At 44.0% G+C, this 20,081-nt stretch overlaps 1 protein-coding gene across 49 annotated transcripts in view; it reads right to left on the bottom strand.

Moving 5' to 3' along the window:
- Positions 1–20,081, bottom strand: part of TCF7L2 (transcription factor 7 like 2) — a 281,057-nt gene that overhangs the window by 248,400 nt on the left and 12,576 nt on the right. For 30 of the 49 annotated variants that reach the window (XR_007406926.1, XR_007406927.1, XR_007406925.1 and 27 more), the window contains exon 4: positions 19,554–19,622. The exons of the other annotated variants lie outside the window; for them this stretch is intronic. Coding sequence is in view for 22 of the 30 variants with exons in the window: in XM_025467219.3 (XP_025323004.3) it covers positions 19,554–19,622 (69 nt within the window). In the remaining 8 variants the exon portion in view is untranslated. The remainder of the gene's footprint in view (positions 1–19,553; positions 19,623–20,081) is intronic. 49 annotated transcript variants of the gene reach the window in all.

The following is a 20,081-nucleotide window of genomic DNA, read 5'->3' as shown; positions in this document are numbered from 1 at the left end:
TGGCTCCACAGTTCTGGACACCCTCGTCTGCTGAGTGTTTTCTTTTCCCAACAGACTGTACATTCCTACAGGTCAGTGACTATGTCACTGTACCTAAGCACCTCCAGAGCAAAAGAGTCATTACAGACCCTACATAAATATTCGATTCTGTGTAATGGGTTTGGGGGGAAAATAGCTTTGACTCCCTGGTATCTCCTCCAAAGTGTTTTTTTTATAAAAAAGCAAAACATGTAGTATCATTTCATTTCATTATTACAACAATCCTTTGAAGGAAATCGTTTAACTCTGCCTAATTTACAGACAAGCAAACAGGGGATCAGGGAAGCACTTGTTCAAGCTCATACTAAGTCACAAAATAGCAAAGCCAGGATTCAAACATGGGTCTGACTCTAGAATCAAGCCCTTAACCACTTCCTTATTCTTGGTATTTCTCTTGATAGATCATATACATCCCGCAGAGTTCTTAACTACAAGCAGATGCTCAGTTGAGTATGTTTTAAGTAAAAACCCCAAAGAAACACCTGCACCCCAATTTTTATAGCAGCAATGTCCACAATAGCCGAACTGTGGAAGGCGCCTCGGTGTCCACTGATAGATGAATGGATAAAGAAGATGTGGTCTATATATACAATGGAATATTACTCAGCCATTAGAAATGACAAATACCCACCATTTGCTTCAACGTGGATGGAACTGAGTGAAGTATAAGTCAATCGGAGAAGGACAAACATTATATGTTCTCATTCATTTGGGGAATATAAAAAATAGTGAAAGGGAATAAAGGGGAAAGGAGAGAAAATGAGTGGGAAATATCAGAGAGGGAGACAGAACATAAGAGACTCCTAACTCTAGGAAACGAACACGGGGTAGTGGAAAGGGAGGTGGGTGGGGGGTGGGGTGACTGGGTGACGGGCACTGAGGAGGGCACTTGATGGGATGAGCACTGGGTGATATGCTATATGTTAGCAAATTGAACTCCAATAAAAAATAATAATAATAATTTTAAAAACCCAAAGAATGGACAACATAGGTTGTAGCTTCCAGTGCTCACAAAACCCTAGATCAGCCATAGCTGACAATGCTTCAACTTAGCTTTGCAAACTACGTGAGTAAATTCCTTGCTTGTAGACATTTTGGGAAAAGAATTCAGCGCAGGTCTTCACCCACCAATCTCTGCAAGAAAAAGCCCAGGAGCAAAACCAATGACGTGAAATGGGCTGGACCTGAGATGCTGAGGTTCAGGTATTAAATCATGCCACACCAGAAATTTCCAAACCAGGGATCCAGCATCACCAGAGAAAAGAGAGCAGGAGGTCAATGCAGCACCCACCTGGGCGGAGTTTCTCAACCATGATAGCTTCTCAAAATCTTCCCAGGGAGGAGTGGAGGCCTCAAGAAAGGGAGGTACGAAGAAAATGCTCTAATACATCCTCTTAACCACAGCCCGAGCATTTCTCCACCAGAGAGAAACACCAAGTGCAACAACAGTGACTTCTAAGTGTGCAGGCCGATTATAGCTTTACTTTCAAAAGAGCTTTGATTGATCTTTTTTGATAGACCTGAAATAAATTAAACTAGATTGACTCACTTGAGAATGGACTCTAATCCCTTAGTCAGATCCCGGAGAACTCAAACCAAACCAGCTGTTAATTTAGGCTTTATAAGATAAAGCATGAGAAATCCAAGTTGATGTACCCCAGAGCAAAGCTTACATCATCTCTGTAAGCAATCAACTTACTGCTTCTTTTAGGAACTAATCAGTTCTTGGGTAAGTGGGTGCCAAGTCTGTATTCTCAGAGCGAAACTAGCTCAAAGAAAGGAAGAAAGGCAAGAGAGGAAGAGAGAACCCGAGAAACACTGACTGACTCACTCCTCGAACAAGCTCAGAAGCAGCCCAAGACATTTCCATTTTACTTTCTGCAAGTCATCAGTCCTGTGCTCCAAAAGGGCATGGCTTGACCAGAGCCTAACCACCAAGTGAGAGAAAGCACTAACACTCCTAATATTTCTTTTTAAAAGGTGGGGAGCAGAATTACCCAGAAAATATCCCCCACTACTTTTTTATTCCCTCCATCTTTGAAGATCACACTGTCCCCTTTATCTCTGCTTCTGGGTGCCTTTGATTTGAATATAGGAAACCCAAGGCTTTCAAGTGGCAGCTGCCCATGGCACTAATAGAGTTAATAAGCACTACATACCCACGAGTGTGCATGCGCGCACACACACACACACTACAGGCTTCTTCCCAAGCTAAACTCTGCTCACTCACAGGCAGCCCTCCCAACTTTCACTAGCATGTTTTGGAAAGGGATTCAGGTCTTCATCCCAAAAGAAGGTGGGCATTCACCTTCAAGGAACCTCACCCACTGCCTCACCCCAGGAGGCTCCAACACAGTGCCTCCCCTTCTGGGGTGGGGGGGACCAAGACTCCCAGCCTCTCGCTCCTAAGCAATGATGTTTCATAGATCACTCTGTTTACCGAACATAAGGGGATCAAGAATTGAAATCCAATTTAAGGAATTATGGTGCCTTCAGACTGTTTTTCCTCAACGATGAAAAAAGACAGGCATGTTGTTTCTGGAATGAAGCCAGAAGAAACTGATCCTCGTAGTAATACCAGGAAAAAAAAAAAAATCAATGTGTTTATATATGTGTTGGGGGGAGGGGAGAGCTAAAAACATGAGTTAAAGTCTGAGTAGCAACGAATTTGTCCCCTTCCACGAAAGGATGCTCAAATTCATTTCAGTCTTATTTTGGTATCTATCAGACAAGTGGAATATGGTTCATCTCTTACTGCTTCTGAGAAGAGGAAATTTAACCAGAGAAGATAAAACCAAAACCAACCACAGAGTCCTTCCACTTGCCTTCACTAGTAGCAAAATGGACAAAGTACCAGCAACCCTTTCAACTTGCTAGGATTACACATGTCATTCCCCTTTATATACAAGTAACCACTGCTGCTCTATCCTCCACACTCACTACTGTGTGTCGGGGTGATCATGTAGGCTATCCCCATTAATCCTCCAAGACTGGTTTTACGTCCATTTTACAGAGAAAACTAAGACTCGGGGAGGTTATGTAAGTGGCCAAGGTCCCATATGCAAGTCATGGGTGTGACTCGAGAGCCCAGGAGCATCTAACATCAGTGTCAGGGCTCCGATCCATCACCCGAGAAGGCCCCCTTGTCACATCAAAAACTTTCAACTCCAAACAAAAGAGCACTTTTGTGGCTGCTAACGGGTCCCACTGCTGCATACATCCTGTGGAGGCATTTCACAGATGGGCACACTGAGACCAGAGAGCATGGTACCTACAAGCAGGGAATTTAGTAACTGACCTAGCCGTGTTCCGAGCTTCCGGGCCCCTATCATTATTAAGCATCATCCTCAACCTTAATTAATTCTGCCCCACTGCCAACCCCAAAGGCAAAGTCCTCCCCAGGGAAAAAGGCCTCATCTCACCATCCACTACCTGGAGGAAATAGTTTTGTCAGGGGCGGGGTGGAGGACCTAAAAGGGGGATGACACGGTTAGATAAAGTCAATTAAGATATTTCTAATAGGTGTGGACTAAATCATCACTTCGTGGAACTAACCAATTAAAAAGGGACAGCACTGCTCTTGCCAAAAGCCACGCCACCAGCCAGGATGCCCAGGACAAACTGCAGTGGAGAGGAGAGAAACTGTAAACACCTGCCACAGCCTAAGGCCACTGAACAGCTACAAAGGTCCGGCCATGCCAACAAAAATACCAAAGCTTTCTGATTAACAAAGGCGGCCAAAATACAGTGCTTTTTTTTAAGGGGGGGGGAGCAGGGGGGCGTGGAGGAGTGGCGGGGTGTAATCATGCCAGCTCATTGTTTTGCACCTCCCAAAGCCAAACAGGGCAGTGAGGATAAAAAAAAAAAAAAAAAAAGGCCACTGATGAAGACCGCTTTCTGCCTCATTTATCATTCCATCTCTTTGCCTGTTGCCCCCCCACCCCCCCTGCCCCAGAAGCTCAAGAAAGCTGGCAAGAAACACGGACCAACTCCAAGCACTGTTTTCATGCAGCCTCCCGCAAAGGACGGAGGTCCAGACCGCACCTTCTGGAACCAGGGGGTGTTAAAGGTCCTGGGGCTGTCGTCAAGTCCCCTGGGAAAATCAGTGCCGCATCTTCAGCATCTTCACCACCACTGCGAGTCAATCACGGAGCAGGAGCTCCAGGCTGCATCGCAGGTCCCCACGTGGAGGTGTGAACTGGCCCGCCCTGGCCGTCCCCTACCTGATTTCTCACGGGGGGGGGGGGGGGGGGGCGCACGGGGAGGCCCAGCGAGCTGGCCTGAGTGGTGGGCACAGGCGTGCCTGCAAAGACCCGGCCCTTCCTCCTCCCCCGGTGCCGCTCTCCGGCAGTGAGCTTCGGATCACAGGTTCCCAAGGTCTCCTGGCCCCAGGAACCCACTAGCTGCTCGGCTTTGAGGCAAATTGGGAGGAGGAGGGGCTGTTACACGCTTATTACAAATGCAGACAAACAATAGCCTGGCCACAGCAGCCCGAGGAAATTCCCTCATAAAGAAAGAAGTAAGTGTTATTAGGTCTGCGAGCCAGGAGCCAGCCCTCTGCCTTTCAAACACCAAAGCGGACGCCTTTTAAATCTTTTTTTTTTTTTTTAATGAAGTTCTAAGCAATAGAAATGCGACCAAAGAAGAGAGCAGACACTACATATAACTAAAAGGCCACAAATTCCTGTCTTGCTGTCACTAATTTCATGCCCATCAGAAGCTGAGTCCAGTCTCCCGCATTGGTTTTTGTCTTGTCCCCCCGGGGAGATAAATTATGTCACAACAAACTCTTTCCCCCCAACACTCTTCAAAAGGTGCCCTGGCCTCCTGATTCGGCCCACTAGCTCACAGGAGAAACTGGATTATTGGGGGCAGCGGGGGGTGGGGGGGGTGTCGGGAGATGGAAAAGAAATAAATGCATGAAAAAATACACCGCTTGTCAGTTTGGCAAGAAGGGAATGACAGTGTCGTCGGGGTGACCAGCTGCCCCCGTCTCCCAGGAGCTGCTGGGTTTCCCAGGACATCCTTTTGGTAAGAGGAAGAACACCACTCACACCTTCCTCCCAAACCCGGCACTGGGCAAACTAACCCCCTCCCACCTAGCCTCCCAATAACCCGCCCAGAAGGCATGTCCTATTAGTAAGCCCATTTTTCACAGATGAGAAAACGGAGGCACAGAGCAATTAAGTAATCTGCCCAATTTAAACTTTTCAGCTTTACATAAAAGAAAAAAGCGATGAAAATCAAATACTGGAATAAAGAAAAAGTTCATACTTTATGGGGAAATTCTGACCTGGAAAGTAGTTAATGAGAAAAAAAAAAAAAATTTCCTGCCAAAGGAGATGACAGGAGAGCAAGGGAATGAGGGCAAATACACGGAACAGGAAGATCAATCACAAGTTGGTCTAGATGTTTCCAAAATAGTCCTTAGAGGCATTATGTAAGTAACACAGAAAGAGAGAGAAGAAACCCCAGGTGGGGGAGCGTGTGACAGCTGAGGATTCAGGACAAGAACAATGACAATGGCCCTGCAGCACCTCGCCAGGGATCTGACCACGCAAGACATCCACCAGCTCCACGGTCCCTGGGAATGGTGTCCCAGGGCTCCCTCTCCTCGCACTTCCGTGGGCCAGGAGCCTAGGCTACTCTACTTCCCAAGCAGCCAAACTCATGAGCTGTGATGGCAAATGGAAACCACAAACCATGAACCAAAGCAGAAGTCAGACCCAAAGATAAAAATCCACTCACACGGAAAAAGAAATGATAACAGAACCACGGAGGCTAAAATCAAAACCATATCTGCTTTGCATGTGGCATGTGGTTTGTGTGTACTTTCTCCACGTCGGGTTGTCGGTTCCTGGCCACATGTAAGTCATGGTGGGGCTCCTTTCTCTATGGTGCAAACCGGGGACCTGCAGAGGATCATCTTGTCCAAAAACCCCAAGAACGGTGGAAGAAGGGAAATCCCAAACAAATCTCAACTTACTACTATTAAATACCAGTTGGGGATGGCAGGGGCACCCAACCCAATCTACAAAAGCAACATGTTTGGTGCTTTTTCCTAAACTATCCCAAGATGACAAAAATCAGGTCAGGAATAGCATGCTTGCGGAGGAATGACAAGTAAACTGACATTTATTTTCTGATGGAGATAAACTGGCAGAATTAACCCAACTGAAAAGCTACCTAGGAAAAACACAGCGTTTTTTTGGTGGGAGGGAGGAGGAAGGGAAGTTCTCTCCCAAGGAAAGAGCCCTACCATATTACTGAAGCCTATTCCTCACTAGAGAATTCAAGCCCTGAGTGCCAATTCTTCAGAAACAAATGGTTTCACAAAGCAGGTCTTCTGTGGGGAGACATTTGTCATCTGCTTTCACTCACCATTATGAAAACGTGACAACAGTGACAGGTTCTTTAAAAAAACACAAAACAAACTAGGGTGCATAAAGCACGCTGGGAGTTTGGTAAACATGTCCTTTAGCTGAGAAGCTTTTTTCCAAACCTTCCTTCTAGATTCTCTTTGGAGAAAAATGACTGTGTACCCTAGGTCAATGAGTTTTTTAGAATGAACAGGGAAAATCTTGGCTTCTTCAGCAATGATTAAGAAATAAAAGCTGCTGGATTACCAAATAAAAACTAAGCAACTGAAGACCAGAAGGAAGGAAGAGGGGAGGTTTGGTTTTGATTTTAAGGATAAGAATTAGGTTCAGAGCTTTATGAGTCCTGAAACACTTCTGAATTGAGTCTTATAGATTCCATACATCAATAAAGCCCTTATCTAGAACTTGATACCATAGGGAAGCTAATTTTTTTTAATTCTACAGAAAATAATTTATTTTAAGCTAAAAAGTTGATACTATCTCACTATTTGATGTAGGTCTTTTGCTATATGTTTATTACCTCTTAGGATCTAATCAAAAGGATTAGATTCTCTTTGCAGAAATTCCTCTTTGCACACATTCCTTGCAAGATTTCGCTCTGCTATAATACCAGAAGGTAACAAGTTAATCAAGAAGGCACACCTCCAAAGCCCTGAAGAACCCTAACACATACAGGTCATTCTACCCACAAAGTGGATGCCTTCTTTTCCGTTAGGATCTGTTCTCCAGAAATCCCCATATTCACTGCCTGTTCAATTCACAAGGTCTATACCCCAAGCTCAGGAGTATAAATCTGAACCACGCAAGGCAGAGCCCCCATAAAACCCATGGGCCACAAGAGATGCTCCTTCTTTCAAAGCAAAGATCTTCAGGTTCAGAAGCGCTTCCCAGTGTTTCTTCTAGGTTCCCAGTTTAATTACATTACTTCCTTGTTCTGAACTGGAGGTCGACCATCAGGCAGGTCAAATTGAGGGCTAAATGTGCTGGTGGTTTTTCTGGCAAGGATAGATTAAATTATCCCAAAGTGTTTTTTTACCTAGTTTCTACTGGTAAACTAGATTAGAATATTCAGATTCTCAGAATTCAGTGTTGAACCATTACAGGAAAGTCTTAATTGTTTTATTATCATCCCTTTAATGGTTTTTCAACTGAGTTGAAAGTTGGAGAAAGCCAGAAAGTAAAATCCTAACAAATCTGCCTCTAGGAGAAAAGATTTGCCTGGAGTAGACAAAAAAAAACCGTACACCACAAGCCCATACAATGAACTGTACCCCAATTACAGGGAAAAACTCAGGGCTGTAACCTCGATTCACGCCCAGCATTCCCAATGGTTAGATTTATGGGCATTGGGGGCAAAAGTGCATAACCATGAATTTCTTGGCGGTTCACTGCCAAGTTCCTCGTGCACTCCAGTCTTTAGATTCTCTTTTCAACAAGCCAAGTCTCCGAATCCAGTCCAGTCCACAAAAGAAAAGAAAGGAAATGCCCAAGCCAAAAGGAAAAAACGAACAAACAAACAAACAAACAAACAACAGCTCATGAGGGGGCTTTATCAGCTCCTTCCAAAATAAAAGGAAGCTAGAGTCTTCTAAAAACATCCATGGCTAAGCCAACAATATAGAAGCCATAATAAAAAGTAAAATCATAACTTTTCACATAAAACTGTAAAATTCCTGGGAATGCAAACTCCCAGGAACTGACCTCATGAAACTGGGGTCCTAAGGTCCTTACACATCCTAATGAGTCTGAGGTGTGGGAAATACCAGCATTTAGCCCTGAAAGTTATTTCTCTAAAGTTCAATGTTTTCATTCATCTAATCAGTGTATATAAACTGCCTACTACATGCAAAGCTAGGTCACCCCTCCCAAAGCTATTAAAAAAAAAATTGACAAAACCGTCCACTCTCTTCCAAATACACATATTATATATTATATATTTCAGAATAATCAGCCCCTCTTAACTGCTTTCTGATAATCAAATGCCCCAAGATTATCAATTTAAATGTAGCTGCCCCTTTTCTCTCTCTCCCTCTTTGCAATCCTCATTAAGCAAAAATAAAAAGCATTTCCTAGGCCTCCTGTCACAAGGTTTAGAAAAACCCAGAAGGGTATCTGGGATGGAAATACAGAAGAGGAACCTCAAATTTCCTTCATGTTTTGGACCGTCAGTAGCATTTAGGGAAAACACCTCCTTCATTTCTGCTTCATGTGCTTTCCTTATTGGTTCATTTACACAGCGCCGCTCTCCTAGCAGCACTTAGTACATCGTTTTGTCATTTCTGCTCCCCCCCACCATTAGCGCAGGCTCCTGAGCGGACACCCCAGCTGCCTCCCCGGGGCGGCAGGCAGCCCAGGCGCATCCCCTTCCCCCAGGTGGTCCCCCCTTTGACTAATGTTCACCAACACTCATACATCATTCCCAAATTGGTCCAAATGAATTAAACACAGCTCTGCTTAACATTACGAGATTTAAATGGATTTTCTCTCTACAGGTCTGCCCCATAATTGGGTTTATCCATCTTGTTGAAGTACAGTTTACACTTGCTAACATCACGCCAATTCAAGCTACATTTTCTGCTCCAGTGGCAGGAGCAAGGCAGATTTGTCATCGGATCATAACAGGTAATTCAAACAACAATTAGTTTGATGACGGCCCGTATGTCAATGTCTGCTCCCCAGCAGCCCGGCTCACACCCGATGTTCTCTGTTCCTCAAGATGAATTGTCTTCACAATTCTTCAATTTCAATCATCAACAATGCTTCCCAAATCAACTCAGAAACTTTGACACAAGACTCTCTTACCGACAGGGTAGCCTCACCAAAGCCCTAGTGAAAAGAATCCCCCAGTCCCCCTAGGCTGGGCTGCCAACACACATACACACATACACACACACACACACACACACACACACATTCTCAAGTCTTGGACAGTTTCTGATTTCCAATCAAAGCTATTTATTTATTTTGGTCCATTTGATATATATCACTTATTACTGTGTACAAAAGATAATAAGCATATATATGATATATATTATTTATTATTCTGGGAGGTACAAGGTTTCAGAACAAAAAAACAAATTTGCTTGTGTAGGATCATCCATCCACAAGTAGGAAAACACTTGTTTAAGTTTTTTGAAGTTGCCTGCAGGAATGAATGACAGTTGTCATAGTCTGAGAAAACATGGTATGATCCAAGGACACTACTCATCCTTTTAAAAAAAAAAAAAAAAAAAGCTAATATTGCTTTTAAAAACCAACTAACCTCCAAGCATTTTGAAAATTAGAAAACAATCATATGAATGTTTTACATATTTATATATATTTATTATACATGTTTTAATATATCTTTATATAATATTTATAGGATTTATATTATAGAACATACCATAAATTATGTATTATTATATTATTTACATATGTTTAAAAATCTAGAACAGTCCAACCGTGGTTAACCATTATTTGAATGGTGCCATAGTCATTAACAAAAGGTGCAAATTGATGCGATGATGGAGAGCTGAGATCAGGCTAGGAGATACCAGGGAAAGAAAACAAAAGGGTTGAAGGTCTATCTCAAATTACTTCATTGTGTATAAAAGATAATAAGCATATATATATATATATATATATATATATATATATGATATATATTACTTATTATGTATATAACTGCCCATCATGTTATGGAGGGGCTATTAAGAGAAAAATGCAAAAAGCTGCCCCTAATACACAGCCACCCAAGCCACTTATGTCCTCTATTCCCTTTCTGCCCTCAGTGTGCATTATTTAAACACACTTACACCCCTGGTTGTACACCTACAATGTCCCAGGCGCATGTGCAAGGTGCTCTAGGGACAGGAAGATGAGAAAGACACAATCTCAGAAGGGCTTATATTCTAGTCAAATGTTACAAGGACCAAGCAGAATTTTTAAGTGACATAAGAGAAATGCAAACAGCAAACAACAGGAGTCATAAATCTTTGTTACCCAGCAAAGATAGTGCAGGTTATCAAATTTATCATGTGTGATGTTTCTGACAGGAAGTAAAAAATATACAATGCGTGTCGGGCGAAGGCACATTCTAAATCTGCCAACAAGTGCCTCACACAGTTCTCAGTGGTAAAAACAGCAGCTTGTATTTATCAAGTGCTCTTGTCTGCGCCATTGCCCTGCCCACCTCACTACATGCCTGTATCTCATTCCATTTCTCAACAACCTTCAGCAAACAGGTTACTACCATGATCCCCATTTTACAGATTAGGAAACCAAGGCTTGGCTGAGCCAGGACCCTAATCCTGGTTATGGGACTCCAGAATAAAGAGCTGAACCCACCTACCACCTCTTATACCTGGTCCATTTAAAATGCAAAGGTAGGAGATCCCTGAGTGGTTTAGCTCCTGCCTTCAGCCCAAGGAGTGATCCTGGAGACCCGGGATCAAATCCCACATCAGGCTCCCTGCATGGAGCCTGCTTCTCCCTCTGCCTATGTCTCTGCCTCTCTCTCTCTCTCTCTGTTTCTCATGAATAAATAAATAAAATCTTTTAAAAAATAAATAAATAAAATGCAAAGGTACTGCTACTATGGCCTTAGCAGCAGGGTGCACACTTCAAACTGTTGCACTAAATGAGTGGTTCTCAACAGGGTTGAGGGGCAGGGATCTGGACCCCCAGGGGACATCTGGCAACGTCTACAGACATTCTTGTTAGGTGCTAGTGGCGTGAAGACATTAGAGGCATTGGATGATGCTGCACACACATCCTACAACCCACAGGGCAGACCCCTGTTGAGACAAGAACCTTCTGGCCCAAGTAGCCACTGGTGCTGAGGTGAAGAGACATTGCACTAAGCCATCCCATCTCATCCACTCCCACTACTAACTAGCCAGCAGGCAGACACACCCATTCCCAGTCCAGGCCTCAATGGGTGGAGAATCTGGCATAACCAAGTATTGTTCTAGATGCACTCCTTAAAACCAGAGGTTTTATGAAGATACTTCAAAGAGTACACAAATGTTTGATTCTAATATTTCTTTTTATAACATGATATAGACATAAAGCTATATAGTACATGCACCAGAGCTTTTACACTTTTTTTTTTAATTTCAATATATTATTCACTAAATTTTAAGCACACTGTGAGCCACTCAAGAGTTTTGGTAGAAATTTCAGGGGCAATGGGCTGCTGCCCTGTTGGTTTAATTGAAGAATGTGCTGAGATTTCCATGTAAACTGTAAAAAAAAAAAAAAAAAAAAAAAAAATGCAACCACTTATCTGTCCAATCAGGATTTGATACCATGCCACCAAACCAAATTCCAGAGACAAATTAAGTGCTAAGCTTGATAAGCCTACATATGTAAGCCACAACCCACTTAGAAATTTCTGTGCTTTGGAGCACCTGGTGGCTCAGTGGTTAAGCGCCTGACTTTGGCTCATGATCTCGGCTCATGATCTCAGCTCATGATCTTGGGGCCCTGCTCAGTAGAGTCTGCTTCACCTTCTTCCACTCCCTCTGCTTGGCTCTCTCTCCTCCTCTCTCTCCCTCCCAAATAAATAAATAAATAATCGTTTTTAAAAAAGAAGAAATTTCTGTGCTTCACTAAACAGCCTTATGATTCTCAGGAGCTTTTTAAAAAGTATGTATTATAAACTGCAACCTCTAAAATAAAGTTCCTAAGAACATAGAACCAGCTGACTGCCACAGATCAGACTCTATACTCCTCGCTATGGCCCCTGAGAGGCACACACAAGGCTGACAGAACAGGTGAGTTCTTTAGGGATTGTTCTAGTCAAGGAACTACCAGACACTCTCTCTGCATCCTTACCAGTCCACGTACAAACCACACAGGCTGGGCCCCAAGTGCTATCATGTAGTGGAGAATGAACAGATACAAATATCTCAACTCCTACAAATACAATGATACAATTAGAACAGTTAGAAGTTAAAAAAGGATATAAGTGAAAGCCTAAAACAAGATTGTTTTCTCTTATCTGGCAAACGTAATACAATTGCTGTGGGTTTAAAGGAGCCAGTAACTTCTTGAATGACAGACACACAACCACACTGGGCTCCTGGATTCTCATCTTGGCCCTGTCTCCACCAAGTTGTGGGACCTCAGATGAACCAATCCCCTCTTTGCACCTTATTTTCATTACCCTTCAAAAGAGACTCTAGGGGCGCCTGGGTGGCTCAGTCGGTTAAGCATCCCACTGGGTTTCAGCTCAGGTCATGATCTCAGGGTCATGAGACTGGGGGCGGGTGGGGGGGGTAGTCTGCTCAAGATTCTTTCCCCTCCCTCTCCCCTCCTCCTCTGTTCCCCCCCTGCTTATGCTGTCTCTCCCACTCACTCTCAAATAAGTAAAATCTTTGAAAAAAAGAAATAATAATAAAATCACCTGGGAAGCTTGTTTGTAACAGGAATGCCCAAGCCCTACCTCCTAAAGATCCCAATCCAGGAGGCCTGGGGCAGAGCCTGGGCCTGACCACTGTTTATACCACTCCCCCAGGGGCCATGATGTGCCACCAGGGACCGGGCAGTGGAGCCCGAGCCCGGCGCTATCTCAGTGTGCTATCGCCAGAGAGGAGGCATCCACATAACCTGAAAACCTGTTAAAGCTGCAATATCTGAGCCCACCCCAGACCTGTGGAACCTAAAACTCAAGAGGGGAGGGCGGCAGTCTGCATCTAACCAACCCCCAGCCCCCCCCACCTCCTGCCAGGCAGCCTCCAGGTGAGGCTTGCTCAAGTTTGTGAAACACTGACCTGGCCCTAGTGAAAGGGAATCATCAAGGATTCAGTATTTTGGAGCAGTTCCCAGCACTGATTCATTTGTACACAGCCCAGAGAGAGGGTCGGTGCCATGGTCTGAGGAAACCTCTGGACCCTCAAGCATGATTTCTTGCAGACAGTAGTTAGTATAAAGCTGTGCGATATAATCTCTCTCTCTAGTCTGAAGGCCAGGTTTGGATCCTAATTCCTTGATCTTGGGCAAAATATCTCCAGTATCTGAGGATTTGCTTCCTCATTTACAAAATGGAGATAATGACGCTAATAAGAGTAACTACATCTTTTTGGGTTTCCCTCTGTGTTGTTATGAAGAATCAATAAATAATTCATACACAGCACTTAACACCAAACCCAATGCATTGGGAGAATTCACTAAGTGTAAGCTGCTATTATTATCAACTGTTGTTAGTCTTAGTGCCTAAGACCAGGCACATTTTCGTCCAAGCTACTCTTTTATAAACAAAGAAACGCTTCTTCATGAGGTTTGCAAAAATATCTGGCTCTCTTCACAGAACCATGGAGGAAAGGTCTCAAAAGCTCATTGGATTCTACAGGCAATCTAGATTCTCACTCAAAATGAGAAAAAGTTATCCCAACTGAGTACTTGGCCAGCCCTCAATTTTAGGCTGGCACTGAGCAGCCAATAAATGATCAACTGATTGATTTCAAAAGACTCTACGGCAGCAATTCCCAAACTTAAATAGGCTGAAAATTAGAACTCTGATTAACAATACAATTCCCAGACTGCAACCAAGCCTACTCAGTCAGACGAAGGAAAACGGGGTGCTTACAAATCAGTATTTAAAAAATCTGTAGCCGGGGATCCTTGGGTGGCTCAGCGGTTTAGTACCTGCCTTCAGCCCAGGGCATGATCCTGGAGAGCCGGGATCGAGTCCCACATCAGGCTCCCTGCATGGAGCCTGCTTCTCCCTCTGCCTGTGTCTCTGCCTCTCTCTCTCTCTGTTTCTCATGAAAAAATAAAATCTTAAAAAAATTAAAAAATAAAAGAATAAAAAACTAAAACATCCGTAGGGATCTTGGGTGGCTTAGCGGTTGAGCCTCTGTCTTTGGCTCAGGACCTGATCCCGGGGTTCTGGGATCGAGTTCCACATCAGGCTCCCTATGAGGAGCCTGCTTCTCCCTCTGCCTGTGTCTCTGCCTCTCTCTGTCTCTCATGAATAAATAAATAAAATCTTAAAAAATAAATAGATAAATAAATAAATAAAACATCCCTAGATTTTAAGCTCCATGAGAACAAGGGGTTTTTGTCCATTTTATTCTCCAACAAAAGGCTACAGCTGGAGCAAGTGAATGAACCTTCTGAATGAACTGACTGGCATCCAGAAGCTCTGTCAAACTACCCTGGTGAAATGACATCTGTGACACTATCATTCTCCCAGCCACACATATGCGCACGCACACTTCACTCCTTGTGGAAAAGGGATGTGAAATCTCCCAGCTAGGTGGGTCAGTGGCACTGAGGGAAAATTGAGGAAGTGACCATACTAAGAACTATGGTTGTTTCTGGGAGTCCCCTCAGGTAACGCTGCCCCTGAGCCGAGAAAGCGAATCCTCGTGAGAACTGAAAGGCCACGGAACCTGTGGCAAGAGGCCAGGCAGAGAACACAAGAGACCCCCACCAAATTGGGTAGAATTGGGTTAGCCCTTGCAAACATCCTGGCCAAATCCACTGATACTAACCTCCAGCCATTTTTACCTCAAATGCTAAGGGTCTACCTGGACGAGGAGACAGGCTGCAACCCACAGTACCTCTGGAATCTTAGCAATTCTAAGACATGGACAAGACTAAAGATCAGGTGCACATCCAGGAATAAGGGGCCAGTATGGGGCCAGGACACTCCACAGTCTCTACCCTTCCCTCCTGGACTCCAGAAAGCACCCAGGCCCCAGAGAACAGTCCTTGGGGCCATATGAAGTCATGGCAGGTGAGTTCTAAGACCAAGCAGAAGGGATATGCTTTGGTAAAGCTCAGATGGGACTTGCAAGCCTGAGGACAAGAGGCAAAGCAACACCGGCTGCAAAGTCTCCACCGCTCAGCTGTGTAAACAAATAAAATGGTCCATTTCTCCTGGAGACTCTCCTAGTTGTCTTTGCACAGGCACATAAGCGGGTGCATGTGCACGCGCGCACACACACATGCGGGCGCGCGCACACACAGACCACTTCACATCTTAAAAGAAAAACAACCAAGAAAGGTCTACACAGTTTGTTTTTGCTGTGTGTGGAGTTATTTTTTCCTAAATCACATCTGACTTGGTGTTAAAACATCAACCTTTGGCCAAAATACTCTTAAAACAAAGGCTTAATTGGTTCTGAAGTAGCCCTTCTGAAAACCAAGGGAAATCTCTTCTGTGGGTCTTGACCTTGATTACAACACTGCTCTTGGGGCTGGAATAATGATGAGTGGAGGAGTCTCGGAAGAGCTGTCTTCAGGGAGGCAACAGGGATGCCTAAACATTCATCCACATTCTCTGGAAGGCATCTGCAATGTGTGGGTCACCTCTGCATTCAGCCTGCAAAATCTTCCCAGGTTAATGGAGACAGTGGGAAGAGTTCCTAGGAACGGAGGCCAAAAGCCAAATGGCTGTGTGAAGGCAAACTGGCCTTTGACCACACCTAGCTCATTTTACTGCTCCCCTCCTGTGTATCACTCACATACCTACAACCACTCTGCCAGGGCACTTCAGTGACGACGCTTGAAATCCGGCATTCAAAGCTCTCTCAAAAGATCGATGCAAAGCTAAATACACATGTTACCCCATGTCTCTCCAAGGCCACTCTTAGATATGAAGAACAGAAACGGACACACAGATTCCTCCAAAAGATGGGGGTGAGAATGTTACTAGGACCTTATTTATAACAGCAGAAAACTGGAGGCAATCCAAAAATCCAATAACTCAGAAAGGATGTGTGCATTGTGTCATACTCCTAGTAGAATACTAATGGCCATAAAAAGAGCAAACTATTGCTATACACAATAGCAGGAATATAACTCAGACATAATGCTGAGTGGGGCCAGACATGAGACAATCCATTCTGCACAATCCCATTTCAATGAAGCTTAAAAAAAAAAAAAAAAACAGGCAAAACTAATCAATGGCAAAAGATAAAACTATTCCATTGTGAGATTTGGAGGGGGGTGGGTAGATGACTGGGAAGGGAGTGGAACAAGTGAGACATCTGGGAGATTGGTAATACCCTCTCAGGGACCAGCAAACTATAGTTGGTGGGCCAAATCCAGCCACTGCCTGACTTTATAAATAAAGTTTTATTAAGACAAGGCCACATCTATTCCTGTAGGTATAATTTTTAACTGCTTTTGTACCACAATGGCAAAGTTGAGTAGCTGCCATAGACATTATATGGCCTGCAAAGCCCAAAATATTTATTATCTGGCTCTTTACAGAAAAAGTGTTCCAACTCCACTCTATATATTGGTCACGATGATAGTTTCACACATGTTCACATGTGTAAAAGTTCATCCACCTCTCCACTAAAGATCTGTGTACTGTGCTATGCTTCCATTGTACTTCAATAATACTTTTTAAAAGTCAGTAGAGCTAAATAACTATGCTTTCTTTAAGGCCTGTTAATTATCATTCCAGTTATACGTGTGTTAAACCCTTAGGGAGGATATGGCCATTTGTGCTACTCTTGTCTTTTCGAAGCTGAGAGGACTTAGGAGATTGTCAAAAGCCAGGAAGATCCCAAAACAGCAATTAATATTGTGTCCGAACTTTCCACAGGAATAGGACGTGGCTACAGAATGGCTCGGAGGCCATTCATATAAATGGTGAACTTGGCCAAGACCTGAGATTACAGGAGATGGGAAGGGAAAGGGGGTATGGATCTCATGTGATTGATGCAAGGTGTCATACTACTTCAGGTTATTTTAGGATATAGCTTAGGAGAGCAACAAGCTCAGCTCATATTGAAATACAGTATTTATTCAGGTTAAGCAGTTTTAAGTTTCCAGAGAAAGAAAATTCTGCCCCAACAATCACATCACATGTAAGTCTTATGCGGAGAATGACGCAAATGGATGTCAGCTGTACTCTACTCCAAAGTAGCACCATCCTCATCTCTATCCCCCACATTGCAGTCAGGCTGCCACATGCATTGGGAATAATTTTATTGTGTCTGGGGTTTCCCCTCCTCTCTCTTTGCTTCTTCTGGTTTTTGCCATTTATCCTTTGATGATTAAACTAAAATTACAGCTAGATGCCATCTGGCTTGGCCTCCTTCTGGTCTAGCAGAGATTGGGGGAGAATGAACTCTGAGAACATGCCGGTGCTGGGTCTCTAATAAAATGTCTCTCTGTTTGCCCACATGGGCATCAAGCCTTAGCAAACAGAGGCAGAAGAGAACAATACCACCTGTTCATGGAGGGATGGTAATGGTCTCAGTCCTCCAAACAATGAGGCCTGTAATTCACTCCATCTTCCTCCCGAGAAAGAGCTTCACATGGCCTGCATGGTGCCAGGTGGTTTCGGAGAAAGACGACCTGCTCGGTCTAACAAGGGACGCTTCAGCAGCGGGTGTAAAGACACAACAGCTGCTCTGGTCTCGGCTGGTCTCCCAGTGACATGGCCCCAGCCAGCCTTTCCACACCAAGATAGGGATCACTATGCTATTCAACCTCAACAATTCCCACACCCCGGGCAACAGGATTTTCCAGCACTCCTCGAGACATAGCAGGCCTGAGGACACTTGCCTGTTGCATCCATCCACTCATCAAGATTTGGGGTTTGGGCTCATGCCCCATCCAAGCCCTGAGTCTGAACCAGTTTCTGTGGGGCAAGACTCACGATGCCACTAATCAAAAGGAAGAAGGGTCTGCCAGGAAGTGTGCCAGCAAGAACAACTGCAGCATCTAGTTCAAGAACATCAGGCTTGAAAATATCTGGGTCTGAGAGGGTAAAAATCAAGATAGCACTTTCCTCACCTAAAAGACACAGAGGTCAGCAGCACACTGCAGAAGTAAACAAGATATTTTAAAAAGAAGTTACTGTTGCCTTGAAATAAGTACAAAAACAGGAGGGATCCACCAAATAAAAATGTCTGCTGAGTCATACTTTTCAATGGGGCAAGAATTCACAGCTTAGCTGGGGCACAGGGCTACTTAAAAGTCTTATCCAGGAAGGTACAGATTTGAAACAGCAGAACTACCGAGATGCAACGTGGCTAGAGTCTGGTCAGACCACACACACACACACACACACACACACACACACACACACACAAGCTATCTGCCAGGAATGACTACAAGATAGGATTCAACGGAACAAGAGGAATTATTCAACCAACTGACATCAACTTCCAAGGAGAGAAGACCTAGAGCCAGAGCTCAACATCACAGCAACAGGTTTCAAAAGCCTCTCTTCAAAGGGTTAAACCAGAACACTCAAGAAGTTTCGGTACCATTAGTTATACCCTGAGTAACATCCATCCTGGCAAAGCCAGGCAAGGCAGACAGACGAAAATCGTATTAGTCTGCTCTCCCTCCACTCCTGCATGCTGCTGGCATCAGTTCAGTTCTGAGTCTATATTAGTCCATGATTTGTTTAGCCTTTGGATTTAAGAGAATGGAAGTACTACGTGAGCAGGAAACAGGACACTCATCAGAAGCTGGGACCTGTCACCTCTCCCTTCCAGCACTTTTAATGACATATATCAACAGGTCCAAGAGAAATCAACATTTCAGGACAATCAGGTCAAAAGTGATATTCTTAGCACCACTTAACATGATTTGGATCCACCGGAAGCAACTCTCTGGCTGTCACACAGCCTCCTCTCCCTCCCCTCGGCTAAATTCTTCCAGTTCAGTTTGCCACTTCATCTTACTTCCAACTGAAGATTCTTCCCTGAGCCAAAAACAAGAGCCAAGCCAGGGTATATGTGCCCATCACGCCTGATCAAGAAACTTAACAAAAAACACATGCTCCTCTTTCTCTCCAAATCTTTAAATCATTTTTGCAGCATTTCTGCTCATTTATTTGTTTCCCACCCTCAGCCCAGTGAATCAGCCACCACAAGCACCATCATCACCATCACCACCATCACCGTCATCATCACCACCATCGTCATCATCACCACCAGCATCATCACCACCAACATCACCATCATCCCCATCACCACCACCATCATCATCACCACCACCATCATCATCATCATCACCACCATCATCCCCATCACCACCATCATCCCCATCATCCCCCATCACCACCACCATCATCATCATCATCTAGATTGGGGGAAGGGACAGAGAATAAAAGACACAAGAGACCTACATATTGACAATTCAAGCTTCAGGATCTCTTGCATTTCCTACCTGAATTGCAATCTGGTGTTCAATCGTTTTGTACGCAGAGTAATGTGTGCTCCCGGACTGAAAATGGAGCTGTAGAAAGAAACCAAATCAAAGCGTTCTGCTTATGTCACAAACTACAAGAAAACATCTTAAGCAGTTTATGAATAGCAGACAAACCTTCCTAGATTGAACTGCAGCCTTGGCATTCAATCAAGACCTGTGTATTTTTATTTGTTGCTATGGATAAGATGATCGTAATAATCTAAGGTAAAGTTTAAAAAAAAAAAAAAAAGCACCTATTCAATAAGCAAAAAGGGAGGGGGAGGGAGCCAGGAGTGAGAATCAATGACATGAAAAGGAAAGACGGATGCCCATTAAAACATACAGGAAGCCAGTGTGCTGAGCAGGATGCTGCGGAAAAATTAACTGTGTGCTGCAAAAAGTCATCAGAATTGCGACACGTAGGCAAGAGGAAAGGTTGTGAGAAAGGATTCTGAGAAGCCACAAGACTGTAACAGGTACAAGCTCCCCACCATTCTAACAACTGGG

This window comes from Canis lupus, chromosome 28 (genome assembly GCF_003254725.2).
Source record: "Canis lupus dingo isolate Sandy chromosome 28, ASM325472v2, whole genome shotgun sequence".
Lineage (NCBI taxonomy): Eukaryota > Metazoa > Chordata > Mammalia > Carnivora > Canidae > Canis > Canis lupus.
The sequence above is the reverse complement of the archived record's forward strand: the minus strand, read 5'-3'. Positions and strand labels throughout refer to the sequence as shown.